Consider the following 20,597-nt stretch of genomic DNA (forward strand, 5'->3'; position numbering starts at 1 on the left):
TGTATGGAAAAGAAACAGACTGAAGTTTCATCAAAGGACCCAGCACTTTGCAGAAGAATGTTCTTTGATTAACTGTTGACAAAAGTCTACCAGAAACGGCGTAAAAAAAACCCAGAGTAACTTCAGACAGAGAACTGAAGGTTAAAACTGCAGCTAAATGAAACAAAACCCAGAAAATCCACTCAGAAGTCCAGACAGCACTTTAGCCCACAAACCTTATCAAAGGTCACCAAAGGACAGAAGACAAACACATGGAATCTAAGAAATCTCGTGTGATTTTTTCAAAATGCTTCAGCAGGAAGAGAAAGGTTCGCATAAGAAGCTGCTGGAGCTTGAGGGGCTTGACAGCTGAAGAGATTGGCTTTTCACCTCTCAGTGGACAGAAGTGCCATTTCACACAAAGGACGGGATACTGGGCTGCACAGAATGCCACTGTCTCTCTCAAGTCCCACTTACAGGGAGAGCAGCCAAATGAAGAGAAACTTGGGAGGGAGGACAGTAATGGGACAAAAGAGGGCCTACATGTGTGGCCAGGTCATTTACCTCCAGAAAATGGATGTGAGACTAAGTCATGTATACTGGGAAATTAAGGACTCAAGGCCAGATGGCAGCGCACATCCTCATGGCAATCGTGTGAGATTACCCTTGACAGAACTTCCCTGAAGAGCAAACAGACATGGTAAGAAGGTATTCTTGAAGATACCACTGTCTCTTTTATGGCTCTTATGTTATGATGCAATTAAATTCTATGAACTGAGTCTCCAGCTCATCCACCATTTGAGAGAAATTAATTCGCTGCATGAGAAGAGGGCCAACTGCATGTCCTTATGCATACTGCTAGAGCAAATATTCCGTTAAAAGTACATATTAGTACAGATAATGTGAATATAAAAACAAAATAATCACCCAAAGGAGAACGTCAATTTGTAGTCAAAGAGGAAATATGACTGCTGCTTCAAATAAGACCCTCAGCAGTCTGATCTCACCTACCTAAAACCAAACTACTGAACTACAGTATTGAGAATTAGCCGCGCTGAGTTTGGTATCTCTGTTCTTAACTTCTCGAGTCTATAGACAGTCTTTTTAACATCAAAGTATCATTTAATGAACAGTACCAAAGCACATAAAAATTTAAAATTGTCCTGGTTTCAGCTGGGATAGAGTTAACTGTCTTCCTAGTAGCTGGTACGGTGCTATGTTTTGAGTTCAGTATGCGAAGAATGTTGATAACACTGATGTTTTCAGTTGTTGCTCAGTAGTGTTTAGACTAGAGTCAAGGATTTTTCAGCTTCTCATGCCCAGCCAGGGCACCTGACCCAAACTGGCCAACAGTGTATTCCATACCATGGGACGTCCCATCTAGTTTAGGAACCGGGAAGTGGGGGGCAGGGATTCGCCGCTCGGGAACTGGCTGGGTGTCGGTCGGCGGGTGGTGAGCAATTGCCCTGCGCATCATTCGTACATTCCAATCCTTTTATTACTACTGTTGTCATTTTATTAGTGTTATCATTATCATTATTAGTTTCTTCTTTTCTGTTCTATTAAACCGTTCTTATCTCAACCCAGGAGTTTTACTTCTTTTCCCGATTTTCTCCCCCATCCCACTGGATGGGGGGGAGTGAGCGAGCAGCTGCGTGGTGCTTAGTTGCTGGCTGGGGTTAAACCACGACAAAAATGAAAATCTACGTTTATATCCAACTATTCCTTTATGGTTGCCTAATAAAGGAGTAGGTTTGTCAAATCCTACTACAGGTTCCTTCCTCCACTCTCACAAAGTGAACAGTTTCAGTTCAGTTTTCCTCCCAAAAGAGATAACCAGTCCTCTAAATCGCTACAGCGCTTTGTTCTTTTCCATTGAAGCCTTACTGCAAATTGTTTTTTAATAATCAGAGGCACTGAGCAAAAGTTAAGTATGACTTTTGCCAATATGAGGGTATCATTGATTTATTAGGATTGGCCAAATTATCAGGAACGAGCTCCTTCTCTACCTTCCTCTCCCCAAACTTTCTTGAGGCTTTGCCTTTGACCCCACAAAAGATTCATAAAGTAAATATCCCAATGATTGAGTCAAGATACAGTAGTAATAGATAAGATACCTCTGTGTTTGTCACATCACCACCCACAGCAGTGTAATTGCATTACTGCAACACTACGAAGAACACTACATACAAATTCGGTTACCTCTGTTCCAGAAAAACTGAATTCAAGGTGAAACATATGAAGAGGTCAGCTACCATGGAGAGAGAAAAAGAAGCCTGCCTTCCAAGGAAACAGTGGGAAAGGTTGAATTATTGGACAAACGAGATACCATAAGGGAAAATGGCTGCTCTCTAACCATATATTTGAGTGTAAAACTAGGGATGAATAAGTGAAGGCTGAAAATTAAGTTTTATGTCAAAGAATGGAGCCTTCAAGAGCACCCTTCTAATAAGACAGTGAAGACATAAAACCTAATTAGCTCCAAATTGTAATTCAGTAAGCTTACAAATAGATTTAAAGACACTGTAGCTGTCACCGATAAATTATGGGCTTATAAGGTACTTCAGTCCTTTGTTGTGCTGCACTTTTTTTGTTCTTTACACACTGTTTTAGATTACATCAGTGGCTTTTTAGCCCAAAAGTGATCCTTTTTCACATATAGTATCTGAACAGATCAGTGCTACATATCAATTACTCATATCTAACAGCAGGAAACAAAAAACCACCTAAAATAACTCTCCCCCAGAACCATTTTATGTGACAAGGTGAGTAAAACTGGTTATGCAGAAAAGTCCACCTATTGAGTATTGAAAGATACAGTTCTATCATTCTCATCCCTTTGTCCAAACACTAAATGGTAATATCCCTCTTGAAGAAACAATACATTAAATTCAAATTTTTCTTTACATTGTAGTTCAACACTGAACTTTCTGGATTTGGATGTTTGACTTAAAAAAGACTCCTGTAAGTAGTACCCTTATGTCAACAAGAAGCTCCTGTAACTATTTTCAATATAGCATTCACTGGTTTTCCATTTGAATTATCAACAGTTATGTCAAAACTGAAGTAAGATTTCAAGTAAGTTAACATGGAATTTCACAACACATTTGCAGGCAGGCATCAGCGGTCAAGACCTCCCCCTCCTCCTAGTCCAGTTTATTCAAATACGTGCAGCTCATGAAAAAGCACGAAAACAGGAAAAAAAAAAAAGTCAGAATCATTACTAACCTCTACCTCAAACAGTACTGTCTTTTGCTCAGTTCACAGGATACTGACCATCTACACAGTGCATTGTTTGTTACTCTTCACAGCCTCCAGGAGCATGAGCCACGTGTTCTCCTTCCACTCATCAGCAAGTGATCAGAAACATCGAGTCACTACGACTAGGCCACATCAGTCACAGAAACACACTAAGAGCCCCATTGTTGCTGTCTTTTCAGTACACAAGCTATAGGATGTTATTCTGTTCAGCATATAGTTTTCCTGATTCATCAACTTTCTTATATCAGATTTTCACACCTTGTAATTTTAAAAAGATTGAAACTCTTAAAATACTAAAAATGGGATATGTTAAAGCCTTAAAGGAAAAAATAATTACTTCACAAAGATAAGCTGAACTCACAGTTTGTGATGTCAGGAGGGGCATAGCTGTCGTTCATGAACATGCTGGTGGGTTTTGCAACTTTCAGATAAACAAAGTCAGATGTGTTTTTTAAGGCAGTCACTGCTTCTTCATGAGTAACTTCTTCTAAGCAAACACTGTTCACCTAAAGAGAAAAAAAACCCTCTCAACATAGAAGTATGTACCGTTTCATAGGACATTCACTGAAAGCTGTTGGAGCACTTTGGCATTGAGAGCCTTTATTAGGATTCATCTGCCACAGACAAGATCGGTTATATAAAAGTTATATAAGAGATGCTTTTTAGTGCTGTGAAATATAAGACAGACAAGTCTTTCCTCAAAAGATTACGATAAACTGTATTAACCGTAACATTGTAAAGAATGCACACATGACTTTGGAAAACTAAGAGGACAAATATGACACTCAAAATGCCATAAGCATGCACGATCACAGTACTGACACAGTGTGTTATTGCAAGCATTAAATAGAGGAAATTTTCTTCTAGTAAGAATAAATCTTACATGATCTTGTCATGACATAAAAGTTCTAGACATTATAGTGGGACAACATATTCTTGCAAGTGGTCAAAAGTAGGTGTCAAAACTGGAGAAGATCCCAAAGGACTGATTTACATGCCAAGTAATAAGAAGTAGTTTAACTTTACAGACAACAGATTTTTTTAAACTATTGCTACTAAGGTGAAACACTAGCACTTGAGTTTAAAAAAAAAAATCCTTTAACAATTATTATCTCATATAGAGCCACAGTAAATTGAGTTGCTGACCCTCTCTTCCATATTTTGATGAGGGAAGTAACTTCTGCAGATAATTCCAGACAACGTGGGAAATAAGGCTTGTACTGCACTGAACCTGAGGGACCAAAGACACCTTCCTTTGTTTGATTACTTAACTTTATATCCTGTGTAAAAACAACTGGGCCTTGTCAATTGTTATCTGCAGGGGAAAAAACTCTACTGCTTAAATATATTCTTTCCATCAGTGTTTTCTAAAAGTTTCCTAAAAGTTTTCCAAAAGCCTCTTACTGAATTATTTTTTTGTAAACAGATTTAAATTCCTACCACTCTGATGACTGAAAAGTCATTTTGCAGTGCATTAGTAATTGCAGTACAACCTAAATATGCAGACAGAAAGTTACATTCTGCAAAATACGGGAGCTTCTCTCTACATTAGCGACTGAAGCTTTGAGTAAATGAAATTTGGCTAATCAGAAGATATTATAGATGACATTTTACCCACTTCTTTCCTAACTTAATGAACTGAGGGAATGATTACAGCTACAATAAATTAGGACATTATATTTACTATATCCAATAGCATAATGTATATGCTCCTTGCATCCCTGAAACAGTATCTGATATTAATCCAAAACTACTTTATTTACTTTTGTCAGGCAATTTTTTTTAATGGATAAAGTAATACTGGACAAAGTAATCTGTCGCAAAAGTTTGCTACTTCTAACAAAAATTCATTAAAACTTTCCATATATTTTATGATATAAGCAAGTTAGCATGAAATTTTCTTGTACAGGTGACAAATTATAACACTGGAAAGCAGTTCACCATTAAAAGGAAGCTTTCCAGTACCCTCGCATTCTGGGGAGGTCCTATAATCAAAACACTTCCCATGATGCAGATTTCAAAACTTAAAAACATCAAATATGTGACAGCATTGTCATCAAGCAGCTGGATCTTGGGGTTTGTGAATTTGCATGGCATATGAAGGTATATAGTTATTGTGCAGCTAATAGTAAAAATAATATATTCTCTTTCTCTTTTTTTCCTCCCAGTTCTCACGTAAGGATTTGCTCATGTCTTGAGCTGGTTTCACGGAACTATCCATTTTAACACCAAGATCTCATTCCTAATACTTCAAAAAAGCAGGATTCTTTAGATAAAGGGATAATACCAGAATTCTTTAAGTAGCTTCAGTTTTCCCAGCTCTTTATTTAAGTGGCGAACTTATCCAAAAAATCTTTTAACAGATAGGAAACTCTGCACTAAAAATTTGGAGTCAGTTTCTTACTGTTCAAAGAGCAATAAAGCACACACTCTGCTGTCACGTACTCTGAGTACAGATGTACTCAGAGCTCTTACAGGTATTGCCTGATAGACATAGGAGGGTGGAGCCCTCAATCAGAGTTGAGTTTAAAATTCAGAAATTCATTCAGAAATTCCTGGCTCTGGCTCTCATTTTTCTAGCTGGACAACTAGATTTGTGGATGGAATTTAAGAAAGTTGAAAGTTACTTTTACTTTGTGCATAGAAAATTCAACTTTGAAGTATTTTAAACTTAAAAAAAAAACAACCAAACCATTCAAAGCATTACAAACACTGAAATCCAATGTAAGCCGCAGTTTCACTACAGGCTGGCCAGCCACCAGTACATGGAGTTCCTTTCTGTTGTTCTTTTTTGAGAAGAGAAACAATCCCATTGTATGATAGTTTACAATCCTGTCACTCAGATCCCAGAAAAATAATAGCAGGCATCAGAAATAAACATGGTGATTAATACAAGTTTTGCATGAAACGTTGGGACAGGAATAGATTTCAGATTTCCTGATGAGATGGTGTTGAACACTGCAGATTTAATTTTTATCATTGATTTCCTGGCAATATCAATTTTTTTACTGAGTTCTATGAAGTAACACTCCACTGGCAGGCAGCTTAACCACAAAGTAAACCATGCCCTTACTGGGCCTAAAAGTGAATGACCATAAAAAAAATGCAGCTCTTACTTACAGCTAAAAGTTTGTCTCCAATCTGAAGTTTGCCATCTTTATGTGCTGCCCCACCTTCAATGATTTTGGTTACATAGATGCTGTTGTCTCCAGGTATATGCTGATTTCCTACACCACCAGCAATACTGAAACCAAGACCTGCTTGAAGATAAAATCGTTACTCAAGAAACCTTTTAGCATTCATTAGATTCAAATTATTATATAACTAATAATACTATTTGTATCACACAAATGCATATATAAAAATACTAGGCTCTGGCTGAAGCAATACTGGATGCCTTTCCAAATGAACTCCATAGTTTTCCAGAAAGTTCTGGAGAAGATGTAACATTTACAGAAGTTCTGAAAATCAAAAACTAAACCATTTGCTCCATGCCTTGTGAAAGATGCACACAGCAGAGCTATAGCATCTCCACTAATATTTAAAGAACCATTGTCCAACATTTACCCATATAGAAACAAAATAAAGCTGTCTAAGTGTTTTTTAATCTCTCAAAATCCTTTCTAGGTAATTCAATTAAATATTTTACTCCCATTTGTAATATACTAAAAAAAATTACTAAATACTATCAGAAACACATTTTTATCATTTGAAAGAAAAACATGCATTCTACAGGAAGTTTCAAGACATGGACGAAAATTCAGAAGCATTTGAGATGCCATTATCTTATTTTTCATTATTCTGCATTTCCTAGAACGTCATATGCAACTTACTATTTTATTTTGAAAAATAAATGCAGAAATCTATCGTCAACACTATCCTTCTCGTGAAACAGAAGCTTTATAATTCCTACATACCTTTAGGGCCTTTTACAAGTTTGATTTCCACTATTTTTTCTGTGACTGGTTTTCTTCTTTTGACATACAATCGTACAATTGATCCCGCTTCTTTCAATGCTTCAACTGCTTTGCTGTGTGTCACATCACGAACATCCACCTCATTTACTCGTAGAATACAATCGTTAACCCTAGAGACAGCAACATTCATGTTCAGCTGTTGTGTTATAGCAGAGCAGACACATTAGGAGCCTAATATTTTATCTACAATACACTAACATACATGTTAACACAATAAGATACATAGATTTTGCTTCAAAATTATGCTGAGTCAAGACAATGGTCTAAAACTAATTAGTGCTTTAAAAAAAAACAACCCAAGGACTACTAGAAGACATTTAAAGGGAGTATTTTGTTCACAGCCAAAGAGAACGCCATCTTACATGTGTTTCATTTAAACAGTATTTTGAACAGAGCTTCGTACAAACTACATTTAGGGCTATGAGAAAACTAAAAAAATTCAGAAACTAGGAGGCATGCAGTGAGAACACACTAGTTTTAAGCCATGATATGAACAACACAACCTCCATTACTGCCTTTCACAAGCTGTTTAAGTGCTGGCCTTCCACTCCATTTAACATGTTGCTGTAGTAACACTGAGCTCTCATTACACTAAGTACAATGCCTGACCCACCTGTCACTGTGTTCTGCCAGATGTACCTCTGACAATAGCCAACAAGCTAAAAATGAAGCCTTGAAATAAGCTTATTAGGACTAAAAAACATAATGCATCAGGCATTTGCACCAAAAATGATTTGACAACACGAGAAAAAAAGCTGGTCCTACAACTGGATGTGGGTTTTTTCCACACAGTGATACAGGAGTATATTTAAAGGCTGTTCTGGATTAAAAAAAGTAATTTATTAATGCAATTTATTATTAACTTCTAACAGTACTCTTCTCAAAGTTGCAAATATCACTTGCTACCATCTAGTAATACGCCAACTTTTCCTCACTAGGAGTTAAGTAGTAGTATCAGTCCACAGTTAAATAAGAAAACAAGGTATACTGGAGAAGGAGTATGCTATTAATTTAAACAAAAAAAACCCATTGCTTTTGAAAATGTGTAGTATCTTTGAAAAATTAAGACACAGAATTATACCAAGCATAGAAGAGCGTTGTTATTAAGCTCAACTATCTTACAGATCAGGAAATCTGCACATGGATAACCAAGAGTTAGTTACCTATCCTACCTGTCTAAGCTCTTCCATTGTATATTGAATTAAGGACTATAGAACATATGGCATAATCAACTTATACCACCAAACAGAAAAGATAAAGTTCACTTAAATGCAGATTTTATTGGTTGGGGAAAAAAATAATTGGTCCACTCAAATATTTTTCATTATTTACAAAATACTTCTGTAAGTAAAACTTATTTAAAATGTAATGTAGCATGTAAAACTACTAAAAGCAACAGAAAACATTCTCTCCACTGTTTGAAGATGTAATAACAAACATTTAGCAACCCAACATAGAAAATCATCATACCGTAATCTTCCATCCTGTGCAGCTGCACCCCCGGCTATAATTTTTGTAATGAAAATACTTGAATCATCCCCAATATGTGGGTTGTCTGTACCACCTGCAATGCTAAAGCCAAGTCCTGAATTTCCCTAAAGGTAGAGGGGAAAAAAGATTTACGCATTTCTTTTTGGGGGAAAAGATATTCAAGTGTATCTATTTGATTCAATATAGAACCAAATCTATGTAATTTTCACCAATAAAAAATACTAAAAGACACTTCAAGCAGTATACTACATATAACCATATGTAAGACATAATTTACTTATTTTCATAGAAGAACATAAGTCATTGTGTAACTGTAAGAGACACAGTTGCAACCCCACAGCTTTCTCACTGAAGTGAACTTGATAAATTAGATAAAAACTTCCCTCTCTAGTGAGCTAGATCTTTGAGATTATTCATACAAATATTTGCTCCTCATTAAATTATTAGTGACAAATTATTTTCCCAGAGAAGCCCCCACATGATTTGTGTCACATATGTAATATATCCTCACAGATGCAGAGATTCAGACTGATATTTTCTCTTCAAAGGTTGCCTGCTCTTACTGTAAACTGCAAGACCTCTTCACCCTCTCAGTAACCACCAGAACTGCACAGGTGTGAAATACAACCATTTCTTTCTTTCTTTTTGTTAACAGTGCAGCTCAAGAAATGAGAACTGAGATAGATCTCAACATTGTAAACCTAAAGAAGCAATGCATATGCCAAGGCATCTCTTGTAATCACAACTGGAAGCCTGAATCTCAATATAAAACTAAATGGTATAAATAAAAGCCTATCATAAGTGGCAATATAGGAAATGAAATAATAATTTGTGTTATTACTCTCTACAAGCCTAGATAAGAACATTAAATGCAGTATGTCTCAGGGAGATCCTTCCCCCATTTTCCTCTTAATATTCAAGGATATTAATAAAAACGTCTATTCCTGCTCCAGCAACTGGGTATATTTTTTTCTTTAGGTTAAATAATCTACCTAAAGGAAAAAAAAAATACAAAACAGTAAGGATTGTTTTGGATTGACATTTAGCAGTATCAAGACGTTAATTTTTCATATTAAGGTATCATAGATCCCATCTAAAAGAGTATAGAAAGACATTTAGCATGTTACCCTTTCAAGAGTAATTTCTTCATACTCATAATCTGCATCCGTGCCATTGACCTATAAAGAAAGAAAAGTGAGACTTACAGAGAATTTTACACTTTACATGACAGTTTGCTCAGCTGGCGGTTCACTCCCATCAAATCTCAGCTGATTCACAGTGACCACTGAGCTCAGAGGGGACACATGATTTTCACACTGCTCTGTACATGAATCAGACATTCTTTTTGTATGAGTTTAGAAGTTAAGATTTCAGAAAGCAGACTGTTTTACACACATATTGTAGAGCAGAGGCCTTCTGCTTCTGATTGCCAGGAAAAAAAAAAATGCTCCAGATCATCAGATGTTCCTCAGGCCATATAGCAAGTTGAAACTGAGAAAAAAGGAAGGGGTCATGGGGTAGAGAAGAAATTGTACAGAAGAATGAACAGTATTTTCAAACTGGTGTTCTGCACAGAGCAGAGAAAAATCAGACTGATGCTTTATACCATTTCTCACTAGAAGTGGGTAAGACCTTTCTAAAGCAACATTTAATAACTTTATATTACTATTTATCATGTTACACATATATACTAAAGATCAACAAATTAAAACGGGATCAAAAACAGAAGAAGAGTTTAGAAGAATATTTTATAAAGCTAGATGGAAACCTCAAAATACTAGAAGTAAGCCTCGTTGTCCTCGTTAGAAAGGATACCTACATTCTTTGCTGCCTACAGGACAGAATCAAATAACAGAAGTAACAAATATTCAGATTAGGTGAAAATAATTAAATGTCAAATTCTTAACCATATTTAATATAAAAGTAACATTAAGATTTATTTTTTTCAATTACTAAGATATCTCAGAACTCAAATCCTTCCCTCCACAGATACCTACAGCAGCATATACAACATGCAGCCACAAGCAATCCCCTATTTCAAGCCTTTTAGGATGAAATATTTAATAAGGTAAGAAATAACATTTATACTATTATTTTACAAAGCTTCTTGTGTATTCTTAAGATATTTTATGTCTGATAGTCTTCTGTACTTTTAACATACTATTCAAGATTTTATAAAGATACAAAATATATGTATAGAAGAAAGCATTTTAAAATCTGTAGTTTGCTAGCAAAGAATTAAAAAAGGGACTTTAATTCATCCCAAACAAAATTAAGATCACATCTGCTTCATTCTGCATATGCTTATTTAACATATTTAAAAGCTCCAAAAGCTGGAGATGCCACAACTTACACAGGCTGTCTAATATCAAGCTCATTTAAACTTCACTACAGTTTTTCCTCAATCTCTAATTATATCTCCCCTTAATACAACAAAGGCCATGTCCACTCCAGACATAAGATTATTATTTTCTTCTTTGTGCAGTACCTCAAAAATTATTATGTCCTTAGTAGTTTGTTCAGTGGAAAAGATACTGTGGTTTTAACACATGATATTTCTCCATTAAAAAGGGAAGAGGTCTTGACCTTCTGCATACATGAAACTGTATCTATTACTACACCAACATAAAAGAAGCCACTGCGATCAAGAAGTTTTTGTTAGCTTTGTCCTTGAGCTATTATCTACAAGAATGACAACATGTGCTAACTGAACCAGTCATCCAGCATGACAGTACCTGGGAAATGGTTCACCATGACTGATCAGTATGTGGCTTTTTTTTTTTTTAAATAAATAACAAGGATAATTAATATTTTCCCTATTCATTACCATTAGGTAAAACAAAGCCAGTCCTAATATATTTAAGAAGTCTCTTGTTTATTTCCATGTACAAAACTCCGTAATCCAATTTTAAAATATCATCTAGATAAACAGGAGCAAACAAGAACCTCCACAATTTTTATCTTTCGCTTTAGCGCAGTTCTAGAGTCCGTCCCCCCCCCTTTTTTATTTACCTTTGAATTGATTTTATCTAACAAACTGAACATTAGCAGAAACAGGAGCAAGGATACATCAAATGATAAAAATCACTGTCCTATTCTACCTTTTGCAAGTTTTGAAGTGATCTCAGATCCATTAAGCCAAGCTTTATTTGCAGGGACTCCCTCTGGATGAAGGAAGTTCTGTACAAATGCTGTAATTACACTACAGCAATCTTCTTTGAATCTGAAAACTTATTAGTAGTTCAGCAGAATTTGGTTAGAGCCTTCTGGCTGTACTGAAGTTCATTTCTCTGGTATGGTTACTCTTTTCCATGTGCCATCAACTTGAGTTTTGTTTGTATTTCTTTGGGCTTTTACAAAGAATAAAAAAATTGCTGCTTGGCATCTGTTTCCAACCTAGTTTGAGTTCTAAGAGTGAGTACTTCTTCAGCTGCTTTAAGATTCAGATAACGAGAGCTGTGTTCTTGACCATTTATTCCTTGATGACTTTTCATATTTTGCTTTGTTCTCCTTTCAACAGAAAAAGCTTTAATAGCTAAGGTTTCTGTAGATTCATGATGCAGTTACCTCACAAGTATGATTTTATATTACTTACTGCTTAACAACCTGGGAACCTAGAAGGATATTCCTTTACTCAACTTCCTACGCTTACAGAGTAGGTTAGATTACAGATAGTTATAGGCTTGTTTGTTTTACAGTCACTGCAAACCGATAATTTAGATAGCTTAAAATTTTGAGTGCCAGTTTGTTCTGTTAATGCTATTTTCTCTTCCTATTTCTACTATCTACTGTCCTCCACTTACTGTGTTCCTGCCTCTATCAGATGGGGCCTTCTGAAATGTGAATACGTATTTATTAATCACTTTTCTTCTTGGCTTAGTTTGTGTGGGCAGGGAGACACCTCACCTTCAGTATGCTTTTCTAAACCGTATCTGCATCACATCAATAAAAGGGCCACACACTGCAGGCTACGGCTGTGATCTTTTAGTCAGAGACATCATTATTACACTCGGGACTCATTTATGAGCCAATTATGTCACTGTACTAATCTTTTGTCTTCTGCTTAAACTGTTAATTCACGCTTTTGTCTGTCAAATTATTACAGCTCCTTTCTAGCAACGTTTCTAAGTTATGAATGCTTTCGACAAGGACAAGATTTACTCTTTACTTGCTAATACCAGTGCTTAGAATAAACACAATATAAAGCAACTAGTACAGTCATTAACACTGTTCGGGAAAACAACAAGCAAGTGGGATATAAGTAACTATAGTAGAAAGGTAAAGGACGAAAATTCAGACCTGAAACTTATGCCAGACTGACATACATTCCAAAGCCTCTGAAGTCTCTCTCTGCAGTGGTATTCCTATCACACACTGCCAAACACAAATTTTAGCCTCCATGTAACTACGCTTACCACCTTAATGTTTCAAACAGAACCAATGCATTTTTATGAACATTTAGAGCTCTAAAATCTTAAGTATAGCTACTGCATGAATAAGCGTTTTTATGAAAAGTGCAACAGAAATGGCACATTAAATATTAAAGCATCTGCCCGCACAGCTGAAGAAACAGATTGTTCTCTGAACACTCAACCTCTGGAACCTCAAACAACTGAGTTTTGCACTGTCACACACTGGTACTCACACAGAACCTTCCACCTGAAATGTACAACTTTCCCCCCCCCCCCCCCCCCCTTCATGAAATGGCTGTTTAAGGACTTCAAGAAACCATGAGGACAGCTGACAAAATCAAGCACCATCAGAGAAGTAAAATAGGTTTTATTACACAGTAACAACAGACCTACACAACTACATACATAAAACATTATCTAAAGTTATAATTGAAAGCAAGTGTAGGCTTACGTATGTTGGAGTCTCCAAAGAATCTGTATTCACCAGCACTGGAGGGGGATTTGCCTTTAACAAAAGAATAAAAAAAATAATTATACAGCATAAGAGAAAGCAATACTAATGATAATTATACAACATTTAATTTGCTGTGTTTCTCAAAGTTCTGTTAAAAGGTAGCCTCAGCCCAAAAACCTCAAAAATTCACCTTCTGAAACACTTGTTTCTACCCTGAACAAATTGCTTTCATGCCACAAAACCATACTCCTCCAAAATTCTGAGCTCATATTTTACATACAAGTTCTGTCATTTATTATCCCGTTTTTCAACAGAAAACCTAGGTCATGCCACCATTTGACATGATGCCAGTTACCACAGTACTTGTGGTATGACATTCAGAAGTTGATTTACCAGCCAATATCTTAAAACCAAGTTTTGGTGGATTTGATTCCTTTCTTCCTACCAGGAAGACTCCCCCTCTCCCCTGCCTTCAGCCTGCAAAATGGAAACTTGCAGAAATACAAACTTAGGGAAGAGAGGATCTACAAAACTGACTTGTGAAAGCAAATCCACAGCAGACATTAATCTACTGCACAGCAGCATGTGTTTCCATCAGAAAATTGTTATGGATTCACAAGCCATAAGCAATCAGAGATTATTGCTACAGAAATATGAAACAATATAGCATTCTTGCTAGCCAGGAACTGGTAGAATAAGCTAACACTTTTACTCTCTGATATTATTGAGAATTTTTCTATGAAAAATGCAGTTTTAACTGAAAGAAAATCCATACAGACTGGTGGCATTTATCTGAAATACTTCCAAATAAACAAATTTCCTGTTTTTGCATCAATTTTCTGCCTTTAAGATAGGCAGCTTCTAGCCTGCTCTAAGAACAACAAAAAAAGCGTGCAGATATATTCCAGGCTCCAAATACTGTTGACGTATTAAGTTCAACAGGACCTACAAACTCAGTAGCACAAAACAAAGCTAACCTCCTTACTGTTTTAATGAAGCTGAGATTTTTTTTGTATGTATAAAAATTCATCATCTTTAAAATTGAGACATTCTTTTTTTTTTTCCCCCTTAGATCTCTTATGTGTGCGTGTGGAAATAAATTTAGGGACAGTTTAACAGGCTGCAATAGAAGCTAGTATTAAACTCATTCAAAGATAAACTCAAGACCTACAAAAACACGACAATTACATTAACCTACTCACACCCTGCGTTTTAGTTTCACTACCATGACAGCAACATACTTCTGAAGAATTTATGATTTTTACAAGCTCCCAAAAGCTAGAAAGTGATGACTCAGAAGTTCCTTACAAAAAAGCTGAAATGAATAATCTACCATCGCTAAACAGGAGTCATCAATCTACTATCAGGTATGCTGTGTCAGAAATTAGGCCTGTATCATTTAATAAGTACTGAAATCAGGCGGTATCTATGCAAGTTAACAGAGTAGACCATTAAAAAAAGGAACCAAAAAGGATGACACTTATGACTGTCAAGATGCCATCAAACGCCTTTCTCACCCAGCAATTCTTTCAGCAGAAGCATGGGCACACTTTATGCAGTACAGAAATAAAGTATTAGTTACTAATACATGACAAAAACCTCTGTCAAAACAATGCTATACCTCACAACCATCTTCTGCCATTAAGTTATATCTCAATTTCTGCTTCTTATTCAAGTGCAGGTTCTATTAAAATAAGATTAAATTAAAAATAAGATCCTGTGCTAAAAATACCAATCATTTAAAATATGCATAACCATCCCTGCAAGAGCTTTACAATTAACACAATTCTAAGAAAAACAAAACAACACACTGTATTAAAGAGAACATGACTGAATATGAGGCATTAGGAGTCTAATCTCCACTGGATCTACCAGGGACCAGCATACATACATTTGTTTTATATTTGTGTATCAACTATGAAAAAAATTTTAATTTGTAAATAGAAAATAAAACAAGGATTAATTTTGAAAGTTCAGTCATGTTCTTTACATTTCACTCAATTTTGGAATTTATTATTTAATATTAGGATTCTGTAATATTCAAGTATATTCAACAAAAGCAGTGCCAGTTAATGCTGGTTTCCCATGGATCCTTTTCTTGAGGTTGACAAATGTTCTTCTTTTAATGTCTTAAAAAAATAAGATGGAGACTCACTAAAAACAAATTGCTATTAGTAGGTGAGATTTCTATGTGAACAGTATGTTTGAGACACAAACTAGCCAACCAATGCAAAATACCTTCTGTAAGTTAAGTGATTATTCCTAACACTCCTTCTGCATTTATGTGAATTCTCCATCAAGAGGCAATAATTTACTATCATTTCCAAGCAGGAAGCGGAAAAGCTTTGTGCTAGGCATTCCGAAGGTATGCCTGGACACTGCAAAAACACAGGACAACATCTAACTCAAAACATCAAATGTTTTTGAAAGGAAGACCGGGTATTTCAGTCTGTTTTGCAAGAGTTCTCCAAATTACCTAACACTTTCAAGCTTCTGTGCCAGGGCTTATTCAAATATTTAAAAGCCATTTGACAAGTTTATTTACAAGCAGACTAAGGGCTTGCCTAAAGGGTAAAGTGATTAACAAAATAGAGATGTATCTATTGCACAAAAATGCATGTGCCAAATCCAAAGTTGATTATAACTTTCTATGGTATTTTCTAATTGCTTAGAATCACAAATGACACAGAATTACACAGCTAACTCCAGCAGACATTTATATGAACTCAGGAGGCAGAGGCACAGACCACTCAATTCTTACTCTTCTGCTTGTAATCCAGTATCACCAATGGGCAGTAATGCTGTCACAGCAATGGCAGTCAAAAAAAAATACAGCACTAATTATTTTGTTTCAAATTAAGTTTAGCCTACTGGCAATTCCCTGAAAGTAAATGCTACTGGAGACTCACTTATCTTTATCCATCAAGCCTGACAATGGAAGTCCATCCACTGGTTGCACTAGTCTGTCTGCCTCAAATCCTGATGTGAGCAGAATCCATCAACAAGAAGGAAATATTTCTGAAACTAATCAAATCTCTGGTCTGCCTCTTGGGAAAAGTATAGGTGACAGATTCATGTAAACACACATCCACTAGAAATTGCACTACAAAACAGCCAACTGTAAAAATTTTTGATAATTATTGGATGCTGTAAAATTTAACAATGTAGCCGAGATAAAAAAAGATTACTATCTGTTGCAAGTTTAGCCACATTGCTTGAAAGCAGACCTTAAGAAAAAAGAATACTGACGTATATCCCACAAAAATATCCCAGTAATAGTCTGGATAGCTTATCATCGTTTGAGATTTTTGCACTGAAATAAAAGCAGAATGCTATTCTATATGCAAAAATATAACCTATCCTTAATTATTCTATAGCTTGCCATGCTGTGGTCACATGTTCCAAGTTATATGCAAGATATTAATGTTAATTAATGTTTACTGCTTTCACTTGTTTTGACAGGGTTGGGGGTTTTTTTGTGTGTTGACATTATGTGACCTAAAGAATGAAGGTCCAGAAGGGAAGCACGTTTTATGAGTCAAATATATTTGGAATAGAGGAGTAAAAAAAAAACCCCAAACCCCCTTTTGTATTCTAAATCTCCCCAAGGACACTGTGTGGATTGTCCGGCTCATGGTTCACAAACAAGTTTCACCGTGTGTAGCGCACACAGGCGACTCATGGGGGGTTACAAAAGCGACCCAGCCTTGGGTTGCCTTGAGGCCCCGTCCCTCTGCAGAGACGACTCGGGGAGCGGTGTAGACAGCTTAGCCCGGGGTTGTCTGATAAACCCTAAACTAAACAGGGCGGTGGCTGCGCCATTCAAAGAACCAAAACCTGAACTGAGCCTTGAAATCCCTTAACAAATAGTATGCCCTGAGTCTCAGTCCAACCACTATTCAGCTGCCTGAGGAAGCAAGCACGGTACAGAAAAGCTGGAGGGTTTCAGCTTCAGTTGCAAACGACAACCTTGCCCATCAAATGATGACAGACCAGCAAAAGAAAGATAGATAAGGGGAAACTCCACTCACATATACATAATCCACTCAGGCATGTATCATAATCGACTCGGGCATAGCAATACACACTGTTCCACAAGTCAGGGCATAAAAACCCTTAAGATTCAGGTTGCAAATCAGGGAGCCACTTCTCCAACTATACAGTTGGCTTGTGAAGGAGACCCTTCCCCCCCTTGATCAGGATGCCGGTCGAGGTAGCTTCCCTGGGATTGAGAGCCCTTACCTGGAGGGGTAAGTGAATATTGTTTATGCTTTAAGTTTGTAAACACGTGTGTGCTTGTGGTTGTCTGTGAATCGCTTGTGGCTCTAATAGTGTACTACTCTTGCTTTTAAAATTGCAGTAGTGCATTCCTCCACTGTATCTGTAAAACCTGCAATAGTGGCGTGTTAAGTCTGTAAGTGAAGTTCAAACAAATCATTTGCTTGAAACTTGCAGTTAAATCTGTAAGTGAAGTTCACATCATTTGCTTGAACCTTGCAGTTAAGTCTCTTTCCACCACAGACACTAATACCAACAAACGGCTGAGAACATTAGAAACACCATACGAGTGTAATCAATGAGAGACATACATTAAGTAGTAGTATATGAGATGAGACAACAATTTTCTATAAATAAATAAATCAAGCAATAACACTTTATTAAGGGTGAAATGGCTCTAAAACTATTGTGTGAAGACAAAATATCCTATTGCTTCTTTCCATTCTTTTGGGTTTTTTTTCTTTAGTTATTTCACAACTTTCTAATATACTTCCATATGAAAATACGGATATTTTAAATGGATTAAAAGCTGCTATAAAAACAAAAATTAGGATGAAACTCTAGTGTATTGTTCATTAAGCTATTTTACAGTTCATTTCAAACCTGTGTGTGAGAGTACCAAAAAGTGGTTTTAAACAAAGCAATAAAATAAATTGAATAAAGAAAATTTGAACAAATTTAACAAAAAAAAAAAGAAATAAAAGAATAGAAACCTGTGGTATGGTGGATGGGATGACAGTGGTCTCAGCAGGGACTGGTGGGACAGGAATCACAGGGACAATGGGAGAAGAGGAAGGAACAGCTTCTGTGGGCTAAAAATCACCAACAAAATGTCAAAATGACAAAAACTAGGAAAACATTTTAAAACAAGAAGATTCAAATTTAACAGCTTAAAAAAAATCTGAAATATCACATGGATTTGGAGACTATAACTACAACTGAAGACAAATAACCACCTTTATGCTGTATATGGCAGTGCATCCCCAGCAATGTGCTAATGTCAAAGAACCGAAAGTAGTAAGACATATCCAGATTGCTTATTCATACCAAGTTACTCACCTTGCAGTACAGAGTAATGAGACTTTGGGGTCCCAACAGAAAACCTGTTCATGTCAGTGGACAGACTCAGGCTTTTTGTGGGCTGGTTTCACAACAGAAGCCCTTCACCAATATACAACAGAGTGCAAAAGCAGGGTAACAGTGGCTAAAGTTGATAGCACCGAACAAAGTTAATATTCCTCTTTGATAAGCGGGGTGGGGGGTGGGTGGGGTGTGTCAGAAGACATTAAGGTTTCTAAACTGGGCAAAAATCAAAGAAAATCTTTTAGTCAAATGGGCAGAAGATCCTAAAACAGATTCATTCTACCTCTCAGAGATGCTCATACAGGTTTACCATAAGCCTTCAGACTAGCAGAATTTTGGTCTTAGGAATTTTCATTAAAATAATAATCAGGAAAGCTACTGACACTCAGGCTGCAAGGGAACAAGATTACAAACAGCATTTTGAGCAAAACGTTGACTCAGATCATTTTGAGATGTTAACATACTGGTTGTCAACAAGCTGTCAGCAACATAAACTACTGGCAACTATCATCAAAATTACAAGCTGAACAGCACATGAAAGCTCTCACAACTTAGTTGTTCCAAGACACTCTTGTGATCTTTAAATATAATGAAGCATAATGACAAAAGAAAATACTAAATTCTGAAAATGAACCAAAACCCCAGAACATAACAGTATTAAAATATCTCAAACTTTTAAAATGTTTACAAGACAAAGCAACATACACCAACAGCATACACCAAATTAAAGAGTAAAAACAAATATTAAAGAAACCTGAACCAGTCCAAGAGCAACAACCCTTATTAAATGTACATATGGTATTTCTACTTTTTTTTTTAACTCAAAGTCAATCTATCCAAAATGAACAGCTGGTGAAAAATGTTGCAGTTATTGAAAGATGTAAGAACAAGATATATTTGGTATCTTGAGAGATTACTACTAATGTCATTTAAACATCCTTACATCTACGGACAACAGCACAATCTTTCAAAGTGTTAAAAAAAGGAGGATGGGGGAGAATCTAAATTGGTCTAGAAAAATGACAATACACATTTTGCAAACGATGTGGGTAATGCTCAGTGCAACAAACCTACAGTTATTGGAAGAACGATACAACCTTTAGAGGACCGATCAAATTAAATAGCTTGAGCAATCACTCAGCCCTGCACATGCAAAAAATAAGCCACCCCTTCAAGCCTGCCTTGTTCCAAAGTAAGCAGTTTCCCATGTATGTACACAGTAAATAGCCTGTTAACCAAAATTTCAGATACGCACATATTACATATCAAAATATAACACAACATTAAGGCTGAAAAGATAAGTATTAGCAGGTCAGAGAAATTCCAGCTTTACAGTTACAACTCCTGCAATAAGAGAAAGTTAAACTGAAGTTATACTTAGATACTGACCATATACTTCCCTGCCCTTTGACTTGGCAAACTAACTGAGCAAGTTGCAGCTGCTTTCCTCATGGGCCAGTCTGCACCCCTGTCTTTACACCAAATGGCAGCTCTATTTTCCTGCTTCCTTCCTTTTATCAGTTCTTAACTCCTATGTCTCTCTGGGCTTCTCATTCCCAAATGCTTCAAGAACCCTCCCAACCAGTTCCAATTTTTAGCCTTATTATTTTAAAACTGACATTGTTCGAAGTCCTTCAATTCTTTCAGGTTCTGGTCTCATCA

General features: G+C 36.3%; 1 protein-coding gene across 32 annotated transcripts in view; it reads right to left on the reverse strand.

The window, feature by feature from the left end:
* Positions 1 to 20,597, reverse strand: part of DLG1 (discs large MAGUK scaffold protein 1) — a 173,983-nt gene that overhangs the window by 52,936 nt on the left and 100,450 nt on the right. For 12 of the 32 annotated variants that reach the window (XM_069792291.1, XM_069792302.1, XM_069792296.1 and 9 more), the window contains 7 exons: positions 18,566 to 18,664; positions 13,572 to 13,625; positions 9,836 to 9,886; positions 8,688 to 8,812; positions 7,158 to 7,327; positions 6,361 to 6,500; positions 3,602 to 3,746 (listed from right to left, as the gene is read on the reverse strand). In XM_069792291.1, the coding sequence (XP_069648392.1) occupies positions 3,602 to 3,746; positions 6,361 to 6,500; positions 7,158 to 7,327; positions 8,688 to 8,812; positions 9,836 to 9,886; positions 13,572 to 13,625; positions 18,566 to 18,664 (784 nt within the window). The remainder of the gene's footprint in view (positions 1 to 3,601; positions 3,747 to 6,360; positions 6,501 to 7,157; positions 7,328 to 8,687; positions 8,813 to 9,835; positions 9,887 to 13,571; positions 13,626 to 18,565; positions 18,665 to 20,597) is intronic. The other 20 variants (XM_069792290.1, XM_069792323.1, XM_069792297.1 and 17 more) reach the window with 3 other exon arrangements.

Source organism: Haliaeetus albicilla, chromosome 9 (assembly GCF_947461875.1).
Source record: "Haliaeetus albicilla chromosome 9, bHalAlb1.1, whole genome shotgun sequence".
Taxonomy (NCBI): Eukaryota; Metazoa; Chordata; class Aves; order Accipitriformes; family Accipitridae; genus Haliaeetus; species Haliaeetus albicilla.